Below are 18,038 nucleotides of genomic sequence, written 5' to 3' on the forward strand. Positions count from 1 at the left end.
TGCTGAAGTGGCTCCCCTCTTCCTCTAACAAGGGTCTCTATCTTCATATCTGCTCCCAGCGCTCTTAGAGACCATAGTATCTCTGTCCATTGGGAGTGGAGTGTACTTTTCCTGGGGAAGACAGCCAGACTAAATTATTCAAGCAGTAGCTAACACTGCAACATTTTTTTTTTATGATTTTGTTTTTTAGTAATAGCATGCAGAATTTTGGCAAGATCTGCTGGGCTTTTTTTGTGTGTGCGTGCCTTAAAGTAGATGGGTGTCTGAGGGTGTCAGGCTCTTCTCAGCATTTCACATTCCATCTGACGAGTAAAAAATGATAATCAAAAGAAAAGCTAGTGTTCCATACCTTCTTTTTCCTTTATGCTAACGGGAAGTCATGTGCATCAGATCCATGAACTTCACAGGTGGTGGGGCTAATGCTTTTTAAAGCCTTTAGCGAGTTTGTACAGCTATTCAGAGGACAATGGAGGAGGAAATTCCTCATTATGAAGCACAGGCTGAACTCTTGCGGGTGGGGGCATCCCCTCTCTTCCTTCCTCATCCTTCCCTGACCCCCATCCCAAAAGCGAGCTGAGCTGCAAAGTCTTACGCTAGTGAATGCTCTGGTAAGAGTGGCTCTTCGGGAACCCCAGGCTCTGGTTTAACAGTTTTGCTGCTTGAAGTTCTGAGAGAAAGAAAACTATGGCTTAAAGCAGAAAACATACCATCCCATGGAAACCCTTCCAGTTGCTCCTCTCTGCTATGGAATAGGTTGTTACTACCAGGAACTCCCACTGCACCTTTCAATTCTCAGACCTTGGACCAGTCACCTAACCTTTTTAGCTCATTATCTCTGCTTGTGAAAGCAATGCATTGTGGGTATTTTTGGTTTTTTCTTTTTAATTGCATTTCTCTGTGTTTACTTTGATCAGAATTGATTGACTTGTTTTCCCGAGGTGTTGCATTGGTTCTTTAAGATGCTGAATAATACTACTTTGCATGCTTGTGTGATCAGCCAAATCTTATCGCATGTCTAATGTGCAGGGTAAAAGCAGGTGATGTATGGATGTCAGAAACAAAGTTATGAAGCCCTGTTAAGCTCAAAATACGTAATCATACACAGCTCTGAAACATACTTCTGACATAGGTGACTCCAGCCCCTGTGGGATGACGGGCTCCTCAATTTCACAAGCCCACTTCATGAAGCCAACGTTTCCATGTGTTTAGAGGGTAACTAAAATCGTTCCAGGAGAGTAATCAGAGTGGAGGTTTCTAAACCCTTGTTTCTCTTCTTCAGGACATCAGATCTTTTTGGGTCTATTTTCATTGTACAAGATGGTGGTTCCCCTCCCTCTCTCCTCTGCATACTGTCTCCCTCTCTGCCCGCCCCTTCCCCTTTTGCATGCCATGGAAGATGACTTGGAGCTGTCTAGCGTGCGTGCGCACACACATTCTCTTGCTGATTTGCTCCTGCCAAAAGCCCAGGTTGTGGATTCATACATCACCTGCCTGTGTAAAACGCATGTGCATGCTGCCGTCCTCAATAACCGGAATGTGTTTTCTGTTCTTTTGTTTTTTGTTTTTTGTTTTTTTTTGTTTTTGTGTGGATTTTCTGCAGTGTGGTTTACCAGGACGGATTTTACGGTGCTGACCTCTATGTAAGTACACACACTGGAGCCTTCTTGTCCCCAACCCCTGACAAGCCAGCCTTTTTTTTTTTTTCTTTTGATTTGTTTGTTTGGTTTGGTTTGGTTTTTTAAAGTATCATTTACTTTGATTTTCTTCTTCCTTGTGGATATATATATATTTATATATTTAGGAATGCAAGCATGCTTCTCTGTCACTGCGCTTGCCCCTGGGTGCAAGACCTAAGCCTTTGGGTTTCCTGATCATTGCCAGGGTCAGTTTACTGGGTGTCCTGTCTCCCACATGCACACTGCTACTAATCAGCCTGAAAGATGATTAGTGAATTAAAATTTCTCTCAACACTTCTCTTGTTTATATAATTTGGATATAAAAATAACAGGACTGGTTTAGCCTCAGACCTTCCCTTTCCTTCTCCCCTTCTGCCCTCCCCTTTCTCTCCCCTCTTGGGGCCCTTTCAGGTTTGATTTTACAGCCCACGCTGAACTGAGCAAGCTGTATGTTTAAAAATGTTAATGTGCCACTGGGATGTGGAGATTATCCCTTTGGGGAAGACACTAGGACTGATTAAAAATGGAGACCGAGATGCTAGAGTGAGAAGTGACATCTCATTTTGCTGGTAGAAATGGTACCTAAATAGGCTAGGTTCTCTCACCTCTTTGGGGAATTGTAAAGTACAAATATGTGGAGATGTTCGGTTAGAAAAGTCAGCAGCTGCCTCCTGTCTGGGAATTAGTTCGGATACCACAGGAGACTTTGTCCTGTCATTGTCTTTGTCCTATCCAGCCAGTCTGTATTGCAGATCTCCAGGGCATCTGTGTGTGTATATACACACACACACACACACACACATATATGGGTTGTGGCTGGAGGGATCCTGTCTGACCAGTGACAAAAGTGGTTTCCTCTCCAATGGAGAGTTGTTGCAGAGCAGCTGTGATAGGAATATGCCCTTCAAAGCCAAAGTGTTGAGGTCCCCCACTGCCAATGCAACTTGCAGCCTGCCTAGATCTTGCAAAGTTGCTTTTGTGGTATTTTAGGCAATAGCTCTTTGAAGGTGGGCAAGTTTTGTATTTGACGTTTATGAAGAGGATCCTGGAGGTTAGACTCAATGTAGTGGATGGAATTAGCTTTTGGATTTTGTTGGCTCATTTGGAGGCTCAAGTCTTTTAAAGGCACTTTCCCCAATACGGTTACAGGAAGGCGTGCTCTCTGAACGTAGAGATATTGGATGCATTTCTTCATTCTTACGTACACATGCGCACAGTCCTTTAAAAATTGATCTGTTTTGTCAACCGTTCCTTTATAAAACTGTGTCAGGGACTCCAGACGAGTTTTGGGGTTTTCAGCCTCACTCCTGAGACACCAGCTTTACAGCCCACTGACTTTGCTACAGCAAGTAAGCAACCAAATGAGCAATACCTTACGTTCAGTGCCTCTTCCCTCAGAGTATGTCACATGAGAAGCTGTCGTGTTGAAAGGGAACACTGGCCAGGGTTGTGCTCTCTTTTCAGAAAACTCCTTCAGAGCTTCTGTTGCAAGTGGAGAGGAGAGACTTATTTAACATGTTTTAAGGACAGAGACTTCAGGAATGGGGAATCCCTGTAGGCATGCTGCGGTTCAGTAGCACCACATAACGTGAATGAAGTCAAGTTAGAATCATTGGAAGGTTAGGTAACCTTCCAGTGACTTTGCTGTTAGTGGCTCTGGTCTCACTGTGAGAAAGCAGGATGAGAGAAGAGGGGACTTATCAAGGTAGATGGTGGTGCTTTTCGCTATGTTAGTGCTGCCCAGAGCCCTCCTGTGGAGGTCAGGAATCCTAACCACAATCCTAACTTCCAAGCAATATGCTGACTGGCACTGGTGGAATGAGTGCAGCATCCCTGTGCCTCACTGATTTGTCATGCTTTTCACTGCAGTGCTTACATCCCGCTGGTTGCTGTGAAAGGCTTTCCCAGATGCTGGGAGGGATGGCAGAGAGTACTTCAACTAGGACTGGGAGAAAAGTTTAAATTGAGGTTCTTTCTTCCGAGTCCATAGGGTTGTGTGAAGGTATGGTGGAAAGGACCTGAGCTGACAAGGAGTGGTTAGCGGTAGGCAAGATGAAGGCAACGTGTCCCAAATTTTGGCTGCTTTTTCTGCATACATGTTATGCACTGATTTCTCATTTTCCTCCTCTTCCTCTTCCTCACTCCTTTTTTCTTTCCTGGGGCAACCATCCTGCTAGCCATTTCTTCTGTGAAGAAGGCATTCCATCTCTTATGGATGCATCCCACTCTGGCAAGACACCTGAATTCATTAAACAACCTGCCCCAGGATGCAGAGCGCTTGATTTTCAATCATAAGAAAGGTTATCTTTCTTCTACAATGGGGTCGATCTGGGCGGCGGGGGGGAAACCCAAACAAATCCACCCGTGCGAAGACTGCTCCTGCCTGTGAAAAGCGTGCTTGCATCCACTGGAAAGAAAAGGCTGGTGAGCCCTGCCGCGGGCTGTTTGTATGATTGTTTCTTTCCACAGCTGTGTTTTTTTGAACTGCTCTTCCTGTGTTCTGTTATAGAATAGTCTTACAGGAACCAATCATTAGCGCTAAAATACCTCAGGTAGGAGTGCCAGTGTGACCTGCCAACCAATCAGATTGTGGATTGCAGTGGAAAAAACTGAATTATACTAACCATTCCAGCACCACATTAGAGATGGGAACAGAGGCTTTTTTAGGGCAGCGCAGACTCACATGTGATCTGAGCCCCCGCTGTAGCAGGGTGGCATGTGTCTAGATTTCACACCCAGTGGCGTCTCATTAAAAGAAAAAATAATATAAATTCAATGGAAGGGTTAACAAGGTCATGCTTGTCCCATTACCATATAGAAGCACCTGCTGCAATGGACGCTGTTGTCCTGTCACCTCTTTTAATTCATTCATGCTCATTCCTGGTGCACATATGCCACGCTTCTTAATACAGAAATACTGGAAACGGTTCTAGCCCTTTCTGGTTTTTAACTTCTTTAATAGGGCAGCTTGGGGATGGGGAAAAATGAATACAACAAATAAAAGCCCCAGCAAAAGTGGTTTTGCTGCCTAAACCTGGTGGGTGGTCAATTGTATCTAAGTGGTACCATGAGTTACATGCTTCTCCAGGGGCATGGGGATGCTTGTGTCTTAGTGGCATAAAGGCTCTTTGGAGTAAAGAGTGCCAGCAGCACACTGTGTGCCTGTCTAAGGCAGCAAGGAAAAAAGAAAAGGGAGGCTTATACCATAGGATACACTGGCATAGAAAGCTATAGTTTTCGATTTCCTTATGTCCTCGTTGGATTGATCACCTAATGTGGACTTGAAGAGTGGAAGAGAAGATGGACTTACTTTGAGCTGAACTGTATGGTCTTGAAGTGCTCATTTATCTACATTAACGTGCTCAGTAATTGGAACGCTGCTTTAGCTAGGAGTGCAGCTTCCTGTCTATGTTGTTTTGCCGTGTTTGTGTTATTACAGAGAATGTATGACAATCTTGAAAAAGCTATTATCTAATGTTAAAGATGAAATTAAGAAAAATTATTTTTTTCCTTTGTTGATGAGCCAAGGACAATAACATCGCAAAGTAGTCATTTTAAATTTGAGATTTTGTGAATACCTGAGCAAATGCAGTTGTCTGACAGTTGAGATCTGTAGGCTCAGGTGCTACACATTCATATAGGTGAAGGGGTTTAGCATAGCCATAGCAACACTGGCAGGATATCCAGAGAAAGAGAACTTTAATTAAGATAAGCAACAATTAGGGTTGTGTTCACCTCTCGCATGCTCCCCAGCAAATCCCAAAGTCTGTACCAGAAAGGACCAGTCTTTATTTACACAGTCCTTTTGGTTGTTACTGCCCAGGGAAAATGCATAAGCCTTACCATTACTTCCCCTACTTTCTTGTTGAGGCAGTGTTTAAACTGTCCCCTTGGTAGAAACGTCTCTGACTTAACATCTCTCCAAGAAGCACAGCCACACTCATTTCTTTTGAGATGAGGTTAAAGACTTGTAAAATTCAAACAAGATGCATAAACCTGTCCCTGTGAAATCACTTCACTTAGATAGTGTGGGAGTTGGCATGGCTATCCTGGGTTTCAGGGACTATGCCAGTCAGTGGTGTCATTCTGCTGCAGTTCAGCTGTGGCACTGGAGGAGTGTGGTGCAGCTAGCAAGGGCCTTTTTTTTAATCATTATTTTTATTTCTTTTATTGGGAAACACGATTGTTCATGTTTGTTGAAGATGCTCTGCTCTGTTACAATTTATATTTACTAGAGTACCTGAAGTGAGTGGCATCAGAAATCACTAGGGTGATAGGGCCCTTTAGCTGAGGTTACAGATGAGCCTTCTATACCAGTTAAAGTTGTGTGTGGACCCAAATAGCAAGAGAAAATAATGTGCATCGCACAAGCTGAACAAGGCTTTAGACGCCTTAATGGAATTATAGGTGAGTCCTGGCTTATGGAGAACAGGAACATCAGCTGGGTAAAGAAACCTGCACAGTGTCTCCTTTGCTCTGTACTGATCCCAGAGCTTGGTGAAAGTGTTCACAAAATAATGAGTAGCAGTCATGACCTTCCTCCTCTTTCCTTCACCTGGTTTTGGTATATTTGGACCTGCTGGTCATGCTAAATACATGCCTGTGTCAGAAATCCCCCAGCTGTCCACACTCATTGTTCCTATGACAGGAAGGTACCATGGCCATTATAATCCCCATTTTTGGTTTTATTTGAAGTACACACAAGTAGAATTTGCAGACCGCTTTTGATAGGAGCGGGTCTGACTGTGAGTGTGTACCTCTATCCTGTGACTTTTTCTTTTTTTTCTTAAATTAACAGTAGCTTCAATTTTGCATCAGTGCATGGTTAAAAAGCAATACACGTCAGCTATTTCTTAACTTCATTTCTCCAATGAATTATTTCTCCTGTTTTTTTGTTTGTTGTGCAGTTGACTGAAGAAATGTTAACATCCCGCTCTAAATCTCTCAGTGGAGTCTCTGTTCCCTTCTCTGATATAACAGATGGGTTATTGCTTGTTATAATTATTAACATTGTGGTGTGGGACAGGGCTAGGGTGGGAGCCATTCTGGGGGGCGAGGGCGGGAGGCTGCGGGGAGTTGTTAAGGTTGGAATGTTAACTCCAGTGGTGACTGACTGTTTCCGTAATAGCAGGTTGTTGTGGCTGCACGCTCTAGTACTTGAGGCTGTGTACTTCACTGAGCTTGTGGTAGAGCCTAGGGCGAACTGCTGTCCCAAGAGAATGCTGGGATAGATAGAACTAGCCAATATGAGTCTGAACGTGGTGACTTTGCTGGTTGTTCTAGCTCCAGATGTCAGCATGCTTAGTTTTTAATTTTGATTAATAAATGTTAAGCCATTCCCTTCCCACACGTGATTCCAACCCTTCTTTTCTTTTCTTCTTCTTTTTTCTTTTATTTTTTTTTTGTTTGGTTTGGTTTCAGTTCGTTTTCCTTTATGAAAGACATGACTTAAAAGAGAATTACATGATAATCCTTTTTGGTTTCAAACTGCATCTCCCTATCGTGTTCAGAGCACGTGCCAGGCACATTCGAAATGGCTTCTGATCTGAAATGTGGCTGGCAGTTATGGGTCAGAGTGGGAATCTGGGTGCACACTGTAACCAGTTGCCCTGAGATAGGTTGTGCCAGGCGAAAATGCCCTGTACGCCGTGCCCAAGTAACAGACCCTGTCAGGAGCTCGGAAAGCTTATAAACTTAAGGGAATACCACAATGACGCTGGTATGAAATTTTTCTTAATTTAGCAAGGTCAATGAAAGTTTGATTTGGATTGAGTATTCACCTCATTCCTCTGGTCTCCGTCATGTTTTGGAGGTGGGAGTAATGGTGGTGCCATGATAGTGTGCCAAAACTAAACAACCTCCCCAAGCCATAATCCAAAATGTAGGGATTGAAACAGCTATATGAGATTAGAAGAGCAAAATTGTAACCTGACATCTCTTTCAAGCAGTGTGATGATGTTTCAGAGACATGAGTTTGTGTTGCTCTTTCTCCTGTTAACTAGAAGATTGAAGCGGTTCTGAGTTATAAAATCATTGAATCTGGAGAAGACTTTTGAGAACATCAAATCCAATCATACCTGTCCACTACTAAATAATATCCCTCAGCACTTCATCTACTCATCTTTTAAATATGTGAAGGAATGGGGACTCAGCCACCTCTCTGGGCAGCTTGATATAGTACCAGTCCCTGTCCAGAGCATAGCGTCGAAGGGTCCCCAGGCATGTTTTGGATAGCATGTTAGTCTTCCTGGGGCTAATGCAGGCCCCACAAAAGCAACCTAAATTCATTTAAAATCATTGCTTCTAATTTAAAAGCTAAGTGGCCCCAAACTGAGCAGTGCTGAACAAACACACAGTCCTGTATTAGAGACAACTTTGTACTCCTAGTTACATATATGCAAAAAATCTATAGGGAAGAAGTGGTAGAGATATTGTTGAGCTGATTTCAAAGGTAAAGAGCATGTTTTTGCCTTCTGGTCCTTGAAACTCTGAAATGTCAGCCGGGGAACTAAAAAAGCCAGAAGCAATCTACAATTCTCTGATGTTATTTATGGCTCATTGTATTTCTAGCAAATCAAAGCCATAGTTCATTTACAGTTGCCCTCCTCAAGTTAACAAAAATGTGTTCATAAGCATTCAGTAAAGAAAGATCTATCCTGGGCTCCAGAGCCCTCTCTGCTGCCTGCCAATTCAGCCTTTGTCCCAGGTCTGAAAGGTGGCTCCCCTCTGTTCTTTGTTAGTGCAGGGTGTGCAGAGCTGCCTGGCTAAGCCTGGTCTTCCTCTGCTTCAAGAGCTTCTTGTGGGAGTTCCAGGAGGAGAATCTCGAGTCTTCCTCTGGGTCAGGCTTCACGTTTTGTCAACCTAGCTGTTAGGTATATTTTTAGTAAATACCTCTTATCAGTGTAAGTGTTTTAAAGATTGTTCCTACAGGTATGTAGCTTGGGTGGAAATGCAGCAGTGATACAGACTGTTCTGGTATAATTTCCCCCAGCCTGTTTCCTCTTTACAAGGAGGGAGAGGAGAACAGTCTGGTTGGTGTCAATGTCAGTGTGCTTGTTGCCAGTCCTGAGACCACCGGAGACTGTCCTCTCTGACTGTCTTTTCCTGATTGTTTTTTTAGCTTCTCTGGCTGCTGATACTTTTACACATCTGGACCAAATGAAATTCAAACCTTTTAGATTTCCCAGTCTTAAAAATGAAATAGAGGTGTTAAAAAAGCAAGGATTTCTCTGAATGGTCCCCTTTCCAAAATACATGCAGAATGTGCCCACCTGTGATTTCTGCAGCATAAGAAGAAGAAGACATGAAAAGTATGTAGCATGCAAGATTTCAGCTCTCTTCTGGTGTTCAGTTCCTCTATGCCAAATTTAATTTCCTGCAGGAATATAACCAGGCTCAGGCTTGCTTTAGTTTATTCCTTTTACTAAGCAGGGTGATGGAAGAGTCTCCTTGGTCGTTCTGAGGAAAAGAGTGTACATGAGTTAATGGGCAATGCTTACGATAGACATGACATGGGAGCTGATGCAGTTTGAAACACTTCTTCTCCTTGTGATGTGTGTGACTTTATTTTTATTTTTATTTTTTATGCTCTGCATGGATGGACAGGTATCTGTAAAGTCAGTTCTCTTCTCTCCTCCAGGGTGGATACGCAGCCTACAGATACGCACAGCCTGCTACTGCAACAGCAGCCACAGCCGCTGCAGCCGCTGCAGCAGCTTACAGCGATGGGTATGTAAGGGGGAGGTGTCCATGGGGGCTAGCTTGCTGTACTCAGGGATTCAAGGAGCATTCATCCATAATAGTACTTACACTTCTTACCCTGTTTCTTTGTCTTACTTGCACGCACACACATGCATGCACAACCCAACATGAAAGATTTGAATGCGCAGTTTGTCTTGCTGCTACTGGGCAGTATTGCCCTGCAGTGTTTGCAAGCTGGCACGAATCCTGGCCTCTCCCCTATCCTTGTCATCCTCTGCACAAAGGAGGCAGTGTGGTTATGGCCTCAGAGTCGAAAGACCTGGCTTGCCTTGCCAGCTCCTTGCTCTGTGACTCTGGTCAGGTTGTTGAATCACTGAGTGTGTTTCTCTCCGTATCCATACAGTAAAAGTCACTTGACTCGTACAATACTCTAGGATGCTTTAATGTGCAGTTCTGTATAGAAAGAAAAGATTATTCTCATCAGACTGCTTGCCGTAAGATTTTTCATCTCCTGTGCAGTGAGGCCTAGGGCAGGTGACACCAATAAAGTTCATACTCCCTTCTCTTTCTGGAGAATCCTCACTGCTCTCCATTTAGCAGCTGTTACTGAACCAGTAGTGACAGCACCAGCAGTCACTCTCCTCCCAAATCGCGTCACATGAGGTAAGGGATGCACTAGCTGTCATTTCAAAGGTGCTGACCTCTTTCCTACAGGTTGAACTCATGGCTTCTGCCGCATTCCTCCTTGCAGGCCGTTCTCTCGCCCATCTCATATGATGCATGGCAGCATGCCCATAGGATGTCTTCGAAGAGGGGCTGCCTGTGTGCATGTGTGTGCATGTATGCATACATGTGTGTAGGAGGGCATGCTGCTGCTCCATTGCCTGTGGTCAGACAGCTTTTTTTCTGCCCTCTGAAGTGACTTTTTTTTTTCCTCTCTTTTTTTTTTTTTTTTTGGTGTTTATATCTTTTCTCCCTTTCTTCAGTTATGGCAGGGTGTACACAGCAGATCCTTACCATGCCCTTGCCCCTGCCGCTAGCTACGGAGTTGGCGCTGTGGTAAGTATGATGTTCTGTCTTATGCTGTCTCTCATTTCCAGTGTGGTTCACTGGGTATCAGTTGGGTAATGAAACTTCATCTAGAAGTATGTTTTTGTTAAGGAGATCCTTGGCTGCCAGTGCTGAATTCCCAGTTATTCAGCATTCATGTGTTTTTGTGTGTACACTAGGAAAGGAGCCTAGGTTGTAGGAGACTAGTTATCACTTGGTCTTGCACATCACCTGCTACAAAAGAAATGGTATAAGAATCACCAGAAATGCCAGGAAACAGAACATTGTTAGTAAAACAGTAGAACTATATCAAGGTGACATATACGGCAAAAATCAGTAATAGTCAAAGATGCAAGACACCCTGTCTTGCAGTTTTCATTACCTTCAAAAGCTCGTGTTCCATGTTTAGAAGTCAGTTCTAGGAAGCAAGAGAGTAAGTTGTTCATGTGACATTTTTCAGCAAAGCTGCTCCACTTTGTTCCCTCTTCCACTAATGGAAGGATGCGGTATCCTGCCTGCCAACAGAAGTTATGCAAGAGCAGGAGTGAGGTACACTGGCATCAAAGGGGAGTGGAGAAGCTTGTTGAAAACACATGCTTGCCCATCTGCTTCTAGCCAGTGCAGTATCTGTGTTGTTGCCGAGGCTGGAATACAAATGTGTTCAGAGAAAGAGACACCTAAAGATAGGCTCCATTTGAGCCTCAGCTCATCATGTGGTTTCTCTTTAGAGTGGATGAAGGAAAAGCAGGTACTTCTAGGATACCAGGTTGTTGTGTCTATTTTAACCTTTACCTTAAGGTGAGGTCAAAAGCATTGTAGAAATCCTGGTCTCTGCTGTCTATAGGACAGCCTAGATTACTGGCTCAGAGATTAGGACTCGTGAATCGCGCTTCTGGTACTCGACTCCCTGCAACTGAGACTTGCCATACTTCACCTCTAGCTGGCTGGTCATGATCATGTCCTCCTGAGCCTTGCCTTTGGTTTTACAGGCAAAGTTCTGCTCACTTGCTTCTTAGAAGTGCTAGTGGTGGTGGGTCGGAGCCCAGGACATGTCTGTTAGTCCTTCTGAGAGTGTTCGGGTGCTGTCCTGAGTGTTTCTTGACAGCTGACCTCCTAACAACCTCTTCTTCTCTCATTCACTTTCTACAGGCGAGTTTATACCGAGGTGGCTACAGCCGATTTGCCCCCTACTGAAGTGACGTGAGCCCCCTGCAAGTGGGACAGCCCCCCCAGTTCATGAGGCCTGGCTATTGCAATATTTACTAGTAGAGGAACTCTATAGCAAGACGAGGAGGAAAAACAAAAGAGAAAATACTTTTTTATACCTCACTATGTTCTTTGAATATGTATTTTTTTTCCTTTAAATTTCTGCCTTTAATTCTTTTGTTCCAAAGATTGTGCATTTTTTGGGTTTTTTTGTTTTTGTTTGGGGTTTTTTTTTTAACTGTGGTAAAAATAATGCATTTCCATGTCTGTATGTTGGTGCATAGCTTATCCTACCAGTCATGGGAAAGGCTATTAGCGATAAGGAAAACCGTTAGAAACCGATATCATGCAATTAATCAGTAACCCGAAGACAGAGTTACTTCCCTGGGTCTGGTTCTTGGTGCCTGTGAGACTGGAGGACGTGAGGGTGAAGTCTCCATCTGCCATGTTTCCAGTCTGCAGAAGTAAGCGCTCTTTGGCTGTGGCTGGGACCTTAATGCTGGTGGGAAATAGTCATTTATGTTTGAAAATGGGGGAAATACTGAGACTTTCCTCATTTTTATCACTATTTGACAGGCAGAGGTTTGGGACAATTTCAGCAGTGTCAGGATTTTAGACTTGGCAAGAGAAGGCTTCCTCAACCTGCCCAAGGAGTTTGACTGTTGTCTGCTGTGTAGTAGACAAGACTTTGAAAGGATTTTTTTATGAGGATGATTTTTTCCCCATCCCACACAACTAATTATAGCTGACTGTTGTCCATTGCTGGTGGCTGTAATTATCTTAGTTTTCGTTTCCTCCTTAGCAAGATTTTTCTCCCTTGTTATCCCTTTCCTCCCTTTCTTCCCCTTGGAGTGGCAGGTGCAATGCAGCAGTACCTCTTTTGCAGACAGCATGCAGTTAAACTTGCAGAAGTGAAGCACATGCAGCCTTGCAGAGGAAGAAAACTAGCAGAACTGTGCATCAGTGCCACGCTTGGGTACTCCAGCATGCAAGGTCTCTGCTCCTGTTCATCCTGAGCTGCTTAGACACTTCTGCAAGTGGTATGTTACAAATAACATGAGTGAGGAAAACCAAGTCATGTATAAGCTGCGTGAGGCGAGTGGCAAGCATGTGGGTTTGTGTAAGGGAAGAGGGTCTTTTGTATCTGAACGTGATTTTGTTTTGGTCAGGAACTGAAGGGGAGGCAGAAGTTTGCGCAAGGTCTGAATTCATAGGAACTTCCCACAACAAGCTATTTCAGGCCCTTGTGTAGTTGTGTTGGTCTGTTTTGCCCAGCCTCACTATTTCAGGCCCTTGTGTAGTTGTGTTGGTCTGTTTTGCCCAGCCTCACAGAAAGTCATGCACCTGGTCTGCTGAGTCCATAAAGACACTACATATTAGAAGCTTTGGAAGCAGAGAGACTGTTTAGGGGAGGGCTCCACAGCTCCCGTGACCGTCTCCATTCTGTTCTCACATACAGTGATTTCACTGTGTTTCAAAGTCAGCGTTTTCAGAGGGCTGTGTGAGCTGTGCTGTGATGGGGAGTTGCTGGTCTCCAGACCTCTCTGCTCAACTGCTGGCTCCTAAAGTGCTCCCAGTGATGAGAGGCAAGGTCTCTAAACACGTTGGAGAAATGCAAAAGCACAGTTTTGTTAGGCTGCCTCTGCTCCCTCAATTGGTACTTGGGTGAGCTCACTGCCCCCCAGGAGGGCTGCTTGGAGCGTGGGTTTGTTGATACAGCCTTCCCAATTCCTGTCATACACCTGCTTCTCCAGCCACTGCTGATACCAGAATAGGAAACCTCATGCGTTTAACACTAAGCAATGTCAACAAGTAGAAGTCCTGGGGAGGCCCAGCCACACATAGCCATGCTTTTGTTTTACTCTTCCCCAGCAATACACAGCCTCTCTGTGTGCAGCAGAGAGGAAGCACCTGGAATGGGAAGGATGGGGAAGCCATTAGTTAAGCTAGAGACCCTGAAGCTATTGATTCTTTGGAGGAATAGATAGATAAAGGGGACACCAAACTGCCAGCCTGTTAGCCACCTTTTACTTTTTGTTTTCTGGTTTTATTGTTGGTTTTTAACTTTTTTTTTCCAAGCCAAAGTTTGGTTTGTTGCTGTTATGAGAATTTTTTTTGTTGTTTGTATATAAATATTTTAGTTAGCTTGAAAATGGGGGGGGGGGGGGGGAACGGGACAGGGTGTTGGGGCTTTCACAAAATCTAGGAAATGAGGGGGGACTTAGGGTGTTTGAGGGCTTTTACTGCCTGTGCTGGGACTGGGGGGACTCGTGGTAGAAATAGTCATATTCAAGGGGAGCCATTTCCACCTCAGTGCAGCCAGGGGACTTCTGGAGCTGAGAAGCAGCAAAAGCCTCTACTGGACTTGTTCTGCCCACTTGTGGGGCAGAGGGGCTGAGAGAGGCAGTCCCTCCCCTTGCGCACAGGCAATTCCTCATTCAGCAGGTCTGCAGGGTGCGGGAGAGGAGTGCAGCTCGCAGGGCCTGGCAGGGGGAGCTGCTCACCCCTCTGCCCCTTTTTCCTACATTTCAGTTCAGCTGGTTCTGACTGCAGCTCCCAAAAAGCTCCTCCCCGATCGCCCTCCCCTGCCCTGGCAGTGCCACCTGCAATCCCCCCACCATCACTTGGCCTCTCTGGGAGTAGGGAGGCCAGCCCTGTTTCCTGCCTCTGAGCAGAGTCTATGCATGGCAGCTTTGGCCCACTCTGAGTATATTAGGATTATGAGGGGTTTAGTGCAGAAGCGCCCAACCTTTGTGGGGCTGTAGTCCCCTGATGTATGATCTCCGAGTAATAGTTGCTCTAGACCATCCAGCCTGAGCCTGGCCTGCCCTGGTTGCTCCCTGCTGCTGTCCTGGTGCATTAACCAACCGGTGTCTTGTCTGCTCCGTAGTTAATGCTGCAAGATTCCCACTGAGGCAGCATGGTGATAGCCCAGCTTCTTGCTCTCAGCAGTGAGCTGCAGAGGGGATGCTGGGTGCTTGCACTACTGAAATGCAGAGGTAGCTTGCTGGTTCCAGGTCTCCAGAGCACCAGACCTCCCAAAAACTTGCAAGCCAGCTTCATTTTTGCAGTGAGGTTTCTCAAGTGAATGTCGTGCTGTGACAGGGGAGCACTTCAGCCTTCCCTCCCTCTTGGCAAACGGCAGCACTGGTTTCACTCGTATTATGAACTGGCTCGAGATGCATTCAGAGTAGCCAAGCTGTGGCTATATCCATCTTTTGAAAATGTGAGGACAAAGCCTATATCTCCCTATGCAAAATGAATTACACTTAATGAATTGAACTGGGTCCTGGCTCGTCTGACTGGCGGCAGCTAGTGCTTGTCTCTTAGGTAGGTCTGCAGTCACAGGTCCCTCACAAAGCAGGGCTTGGCTTTCCAAGGGAAACCGCACAGACATTCTGGCAAGTAGCTTGCTGTTTGTCACCTTCTAGTCTGGTGACATCCAGGATTCCTCTTGATGTAGAGGAAAAGATGTTTCCTAAAATGTTACTGTTTGTACTGTCTTGCAATTGATCTAGCCAGCACATGATGTTATACTGATAAAATTTTGGATTGAAAGGTTGATTTATTTAATGTGCTGGTCTGTCTTTCCTTGTAGGTACAGTTGTGCCTGGTACAAAGATGACTTCTACTGGTATAGCATATTCTCCACTGGGAATAAGTTATATTGATGCCCAGCATGTTAACAAACCATTGTCACTGCCCCTGCATTAGGGAGGCTGCACTGTTGTCGGTGGGTTAGCTTTTCTAAGAAAAGCCACGACAGGACTTGGAGACAGCGAGGAGGTCCGTGTGCACCTGCTATAGCCAGCTATTCCCAAGTTAAGCAGTTACGTGGATCCTGTATCATGAGTTCAGATAGAGAAAGCCGTGCTTTAGAATAGCTGTGGCTTGGCTGTTTTAGTGCCTGAGAAAGCAGATTTGCCCAGTGAGAAAAAAGGCGAGCTCAGGAATTGGAGACCTGTGTTTTGGGCAGGGCTCTGTCCGTGATCCTCAAGGATCATCATGGAGCAGTCGTGTTGCTACTTTAGACTTTGCTTCCCCATCCCCAAAGTGAAGGTAATAGTTTATCCCCTGTTCTCACCGTTTTGAGATCTGTGGATGTGAAGTGCACAGCAAGAGCTGAGGAATGTTATCTGAATAGCTGGCTCGCATGTGAGTTATGAAACGGTTAATGAAACCATTTCTTTGCCCAAAAAGAGATGCTGGCTGCTGGGTTTGCAGTTCCAGCACCCAGAGCTTCAGCAGTGGGGAATACAAAGCAGAACCTCTCATTTCCTACCTGTGTTTTTCCCCAGCCCATTCCTATCTGTATCTTCCCCATCCCGGCCCCAAAGGAGGCAGGTGGAGAACAGGTTTGGGGAGCACTTAATTCAATAAAGGGAAAACCAAACAACAGCTCTGGGGAGCACTTTTGCTGAGTCTAGCTCCAAAGGGAAAGCACGCAGGCAAGCGTGGCAGATGACCTGCTGCCTGTGACCCTCCAGCCTGGTAGGGTCAGGGGAATGCTGTCCTTGGTGCAGAGGGGTGATTTTTAAAGTGTTACCTGTTTGCACTGTTTTAAAATAGGAGGGGGGGGGGAACTCAACCTAGTGAACGAGATGAACATCCAATGTAAACTTTGTGTTTTTATTTTGTCATGCTCTTGGAAAATGTCAAACATTTTGTAGTATACACCAGTGAGACTTGATTCTTTGTTGCATAAAACACTATTTTTGGTGATGTTAATGTCTGAAAAGCCCCTTCCTTCCACCCACCTTACTGATTGCCCTCTCCACCCTCCAACCCTGGTAAACTTCTCTTCTACTATGAAAACTCCAGTCAACAAGGCAAGCAGGAATCTGATTGAGCGTGAAATGGGGCCCTTTTCAAGTAGGCTCTGGGGCTTTTCCCTGGTATGCTTTCCTCTAGCCAGGAGTTGGCAGGATAGCCCCCGTCCCTCTGTAGCGCATCCATCAGTGGCAGCCTCAGCAAGGCAGTCCAAGTCCTGTCTCCATTGCCACTGCTAACCCTGGAAGGCAACTTCTTGCTAGTGGTTGAAAGTACCACCAGTGATTGTCTTCTCTGGGTTACAGGCTGCAGTTGGTCCAGGCTTGTGCAGGAGACAAGCTTCCCATGCTGCCTCTCGACTCGTGGTAGAGCAAGAACCCATCAGCCAAAAATCTTGCCTGATTTTTCCAGGAGACTGCTGGTGTCTAAAGCCGTCCACTCAAATATTCATTTGTCTGGCAGTCAGCAAAATGCTGGTTAATCTTAGGAATGCTTTATTTTTTTTAATTCTTTTATTTTTCTGAAGTGGGTCAATAAATCTCTTGCCAGATTCCCAGTTTTCTGGTGGTGAAGGGGCTTATTGCTTCCCTGAGGAGTGAGTTCCTTACAGAAATCGGGCCTCCCACCTAGGTAGTCTCAGTTTTGGTCATGTTTTTCTATTTTTTCTGTTCACAGTATTTTGTGTGTGCGCGTGTGTGGTAGTTTTGGCAGCTTAATTTGGCTGCATTATCAAGTGACGAAATAATCCTCTTTTACCCCAGGGGATATGATTTGGTTTTGGATTTTTTTTTTTGATTATTTTTTTTATATGATAAATCCTGCTTGTAAATAGCTGGAGCTGAAACCTGGGGCTGATGGCGAATGAGAACCAGGGCTGTAGAGAGATGTGGAGCTGGTGGAGTATTTTACTGACCTCACAGGCTGATCTACTTGAGACTTGGAGATTTTCAGTGCAAGGCTGAGATGCCACAGCACCTCCAATGGCAGTGATGGACTTGCCCCTTCACGCGGTCTCCCCAGCACCTCCCATTGCCAGGTACCACCAGGGAACAGGATGTGTCCCGACTGGGATGCGTTCCCTTCTCCTGGATCATTTCCTAGGACGCCCGAGCCGCTTGCCCAGGGTCCCATTTCCCTGCTGACTCTGGAGAAGCAGTATCTGCATCCCAGGGCTTTGTGACAGCCTCTAACTTCCCACCCTCCCTCGTTAAGTATCATATTGTATAGTAGCTTTCAGACCATACAGTATTCATTGGGTTATTCCTATTATTATCAAGTAGCTGGAATTGTGAAGGTCGGAGTAGTTAGATCTTTAGCTTTTATTCCTTTTTTTTTGTATTACTATCCATGTGTATAAATTATTGATCATGTTGCTGGCTTTTATAAACTCTAAGCAAGGGGGGAAACCCTTCCTAACCCTTTGCAAATGGTAATGAAGCACTGTTTTTAAATAAAAGAGAGAAACACCAGTCTGCTGGCTCCTGTGTGGTGTCTGTTTTCCAGTGCATCAGGATGAATATTTTCTGGCACATCTCCCTAGCAGGTAAAACTCAAAGAGAGGAAGCTGGTTTGAAGAATGAGCTGGGAGATAGGATCTTCTTAACGGTGATAAAGGGCGAAGCCTTGGTGGCAAAT

General features: G+C 45.1%; 1 protein-coding gene across 27 annotated transcripts in view; it reads left to right on the forward strand.

The window, feature by feature from the left end:
- The window catches only part of RBFOX2 (RNA binding fox-1 homolog 2), a 176,946-nt gene extending 159,074 nt beyond the window's left edge, over window positions 1–17,872 (forward strand). For 10 of the 27 annotated variants that reach the window (XM_069856714.1, XM_069856735.1, XM_069856669.1 and 7 more), the window contains 5 exons: window positions 1,601–1,640; window positions 6,584–6,660; window positions 9,316–9,404; window positions 10,364–10,436; window positions 11,577–17,872. In XM_069856714.1, the coding sequence (XP_069712815.1) occupies window positions 1,601–1,640; window positions 6,584–6,660; window positions 9,316–9,404; window positions 10,364–10,436; window positions 11,577–11,631 (334 nt within the window). In that variant the 3' untranslated portion in view covers window positions 11,632–17,872. Of the gene's footprint in view, window positions 1–1,600; window positions 1,641–4,185; window positions 4,229–6,583; window positions 6,661–9,315; window positions 9,405–10,363; window positions 10,437–11,576 lie in introns of those variants that run through there. The other 17 variants (XM_069856737.1, XM_069856703.1, XM_069856747.1 and 14 more) reach the window with 13 other exon arrangements.
- Window positions 17,873–18,038: the final 166 nt, after the last annotated feature.

The sequence above is a fragment of the Phaenicophaeus curvirostris genome, chromosome 1 (assembly GCF_032191515.1).
Source record: "Phaenicophaeus curvirostris isolate KB17595 chromosome 1, BPBGC_Pcur_1.0, whole genome shotgun sequence".
Lineage (NCBI taxonomy): Eukaryota > Metazoa > Chordata > Aves > Cuculiformes > Cuculidae > Phaenicophaeus > Phaenicophaeus curvirostris.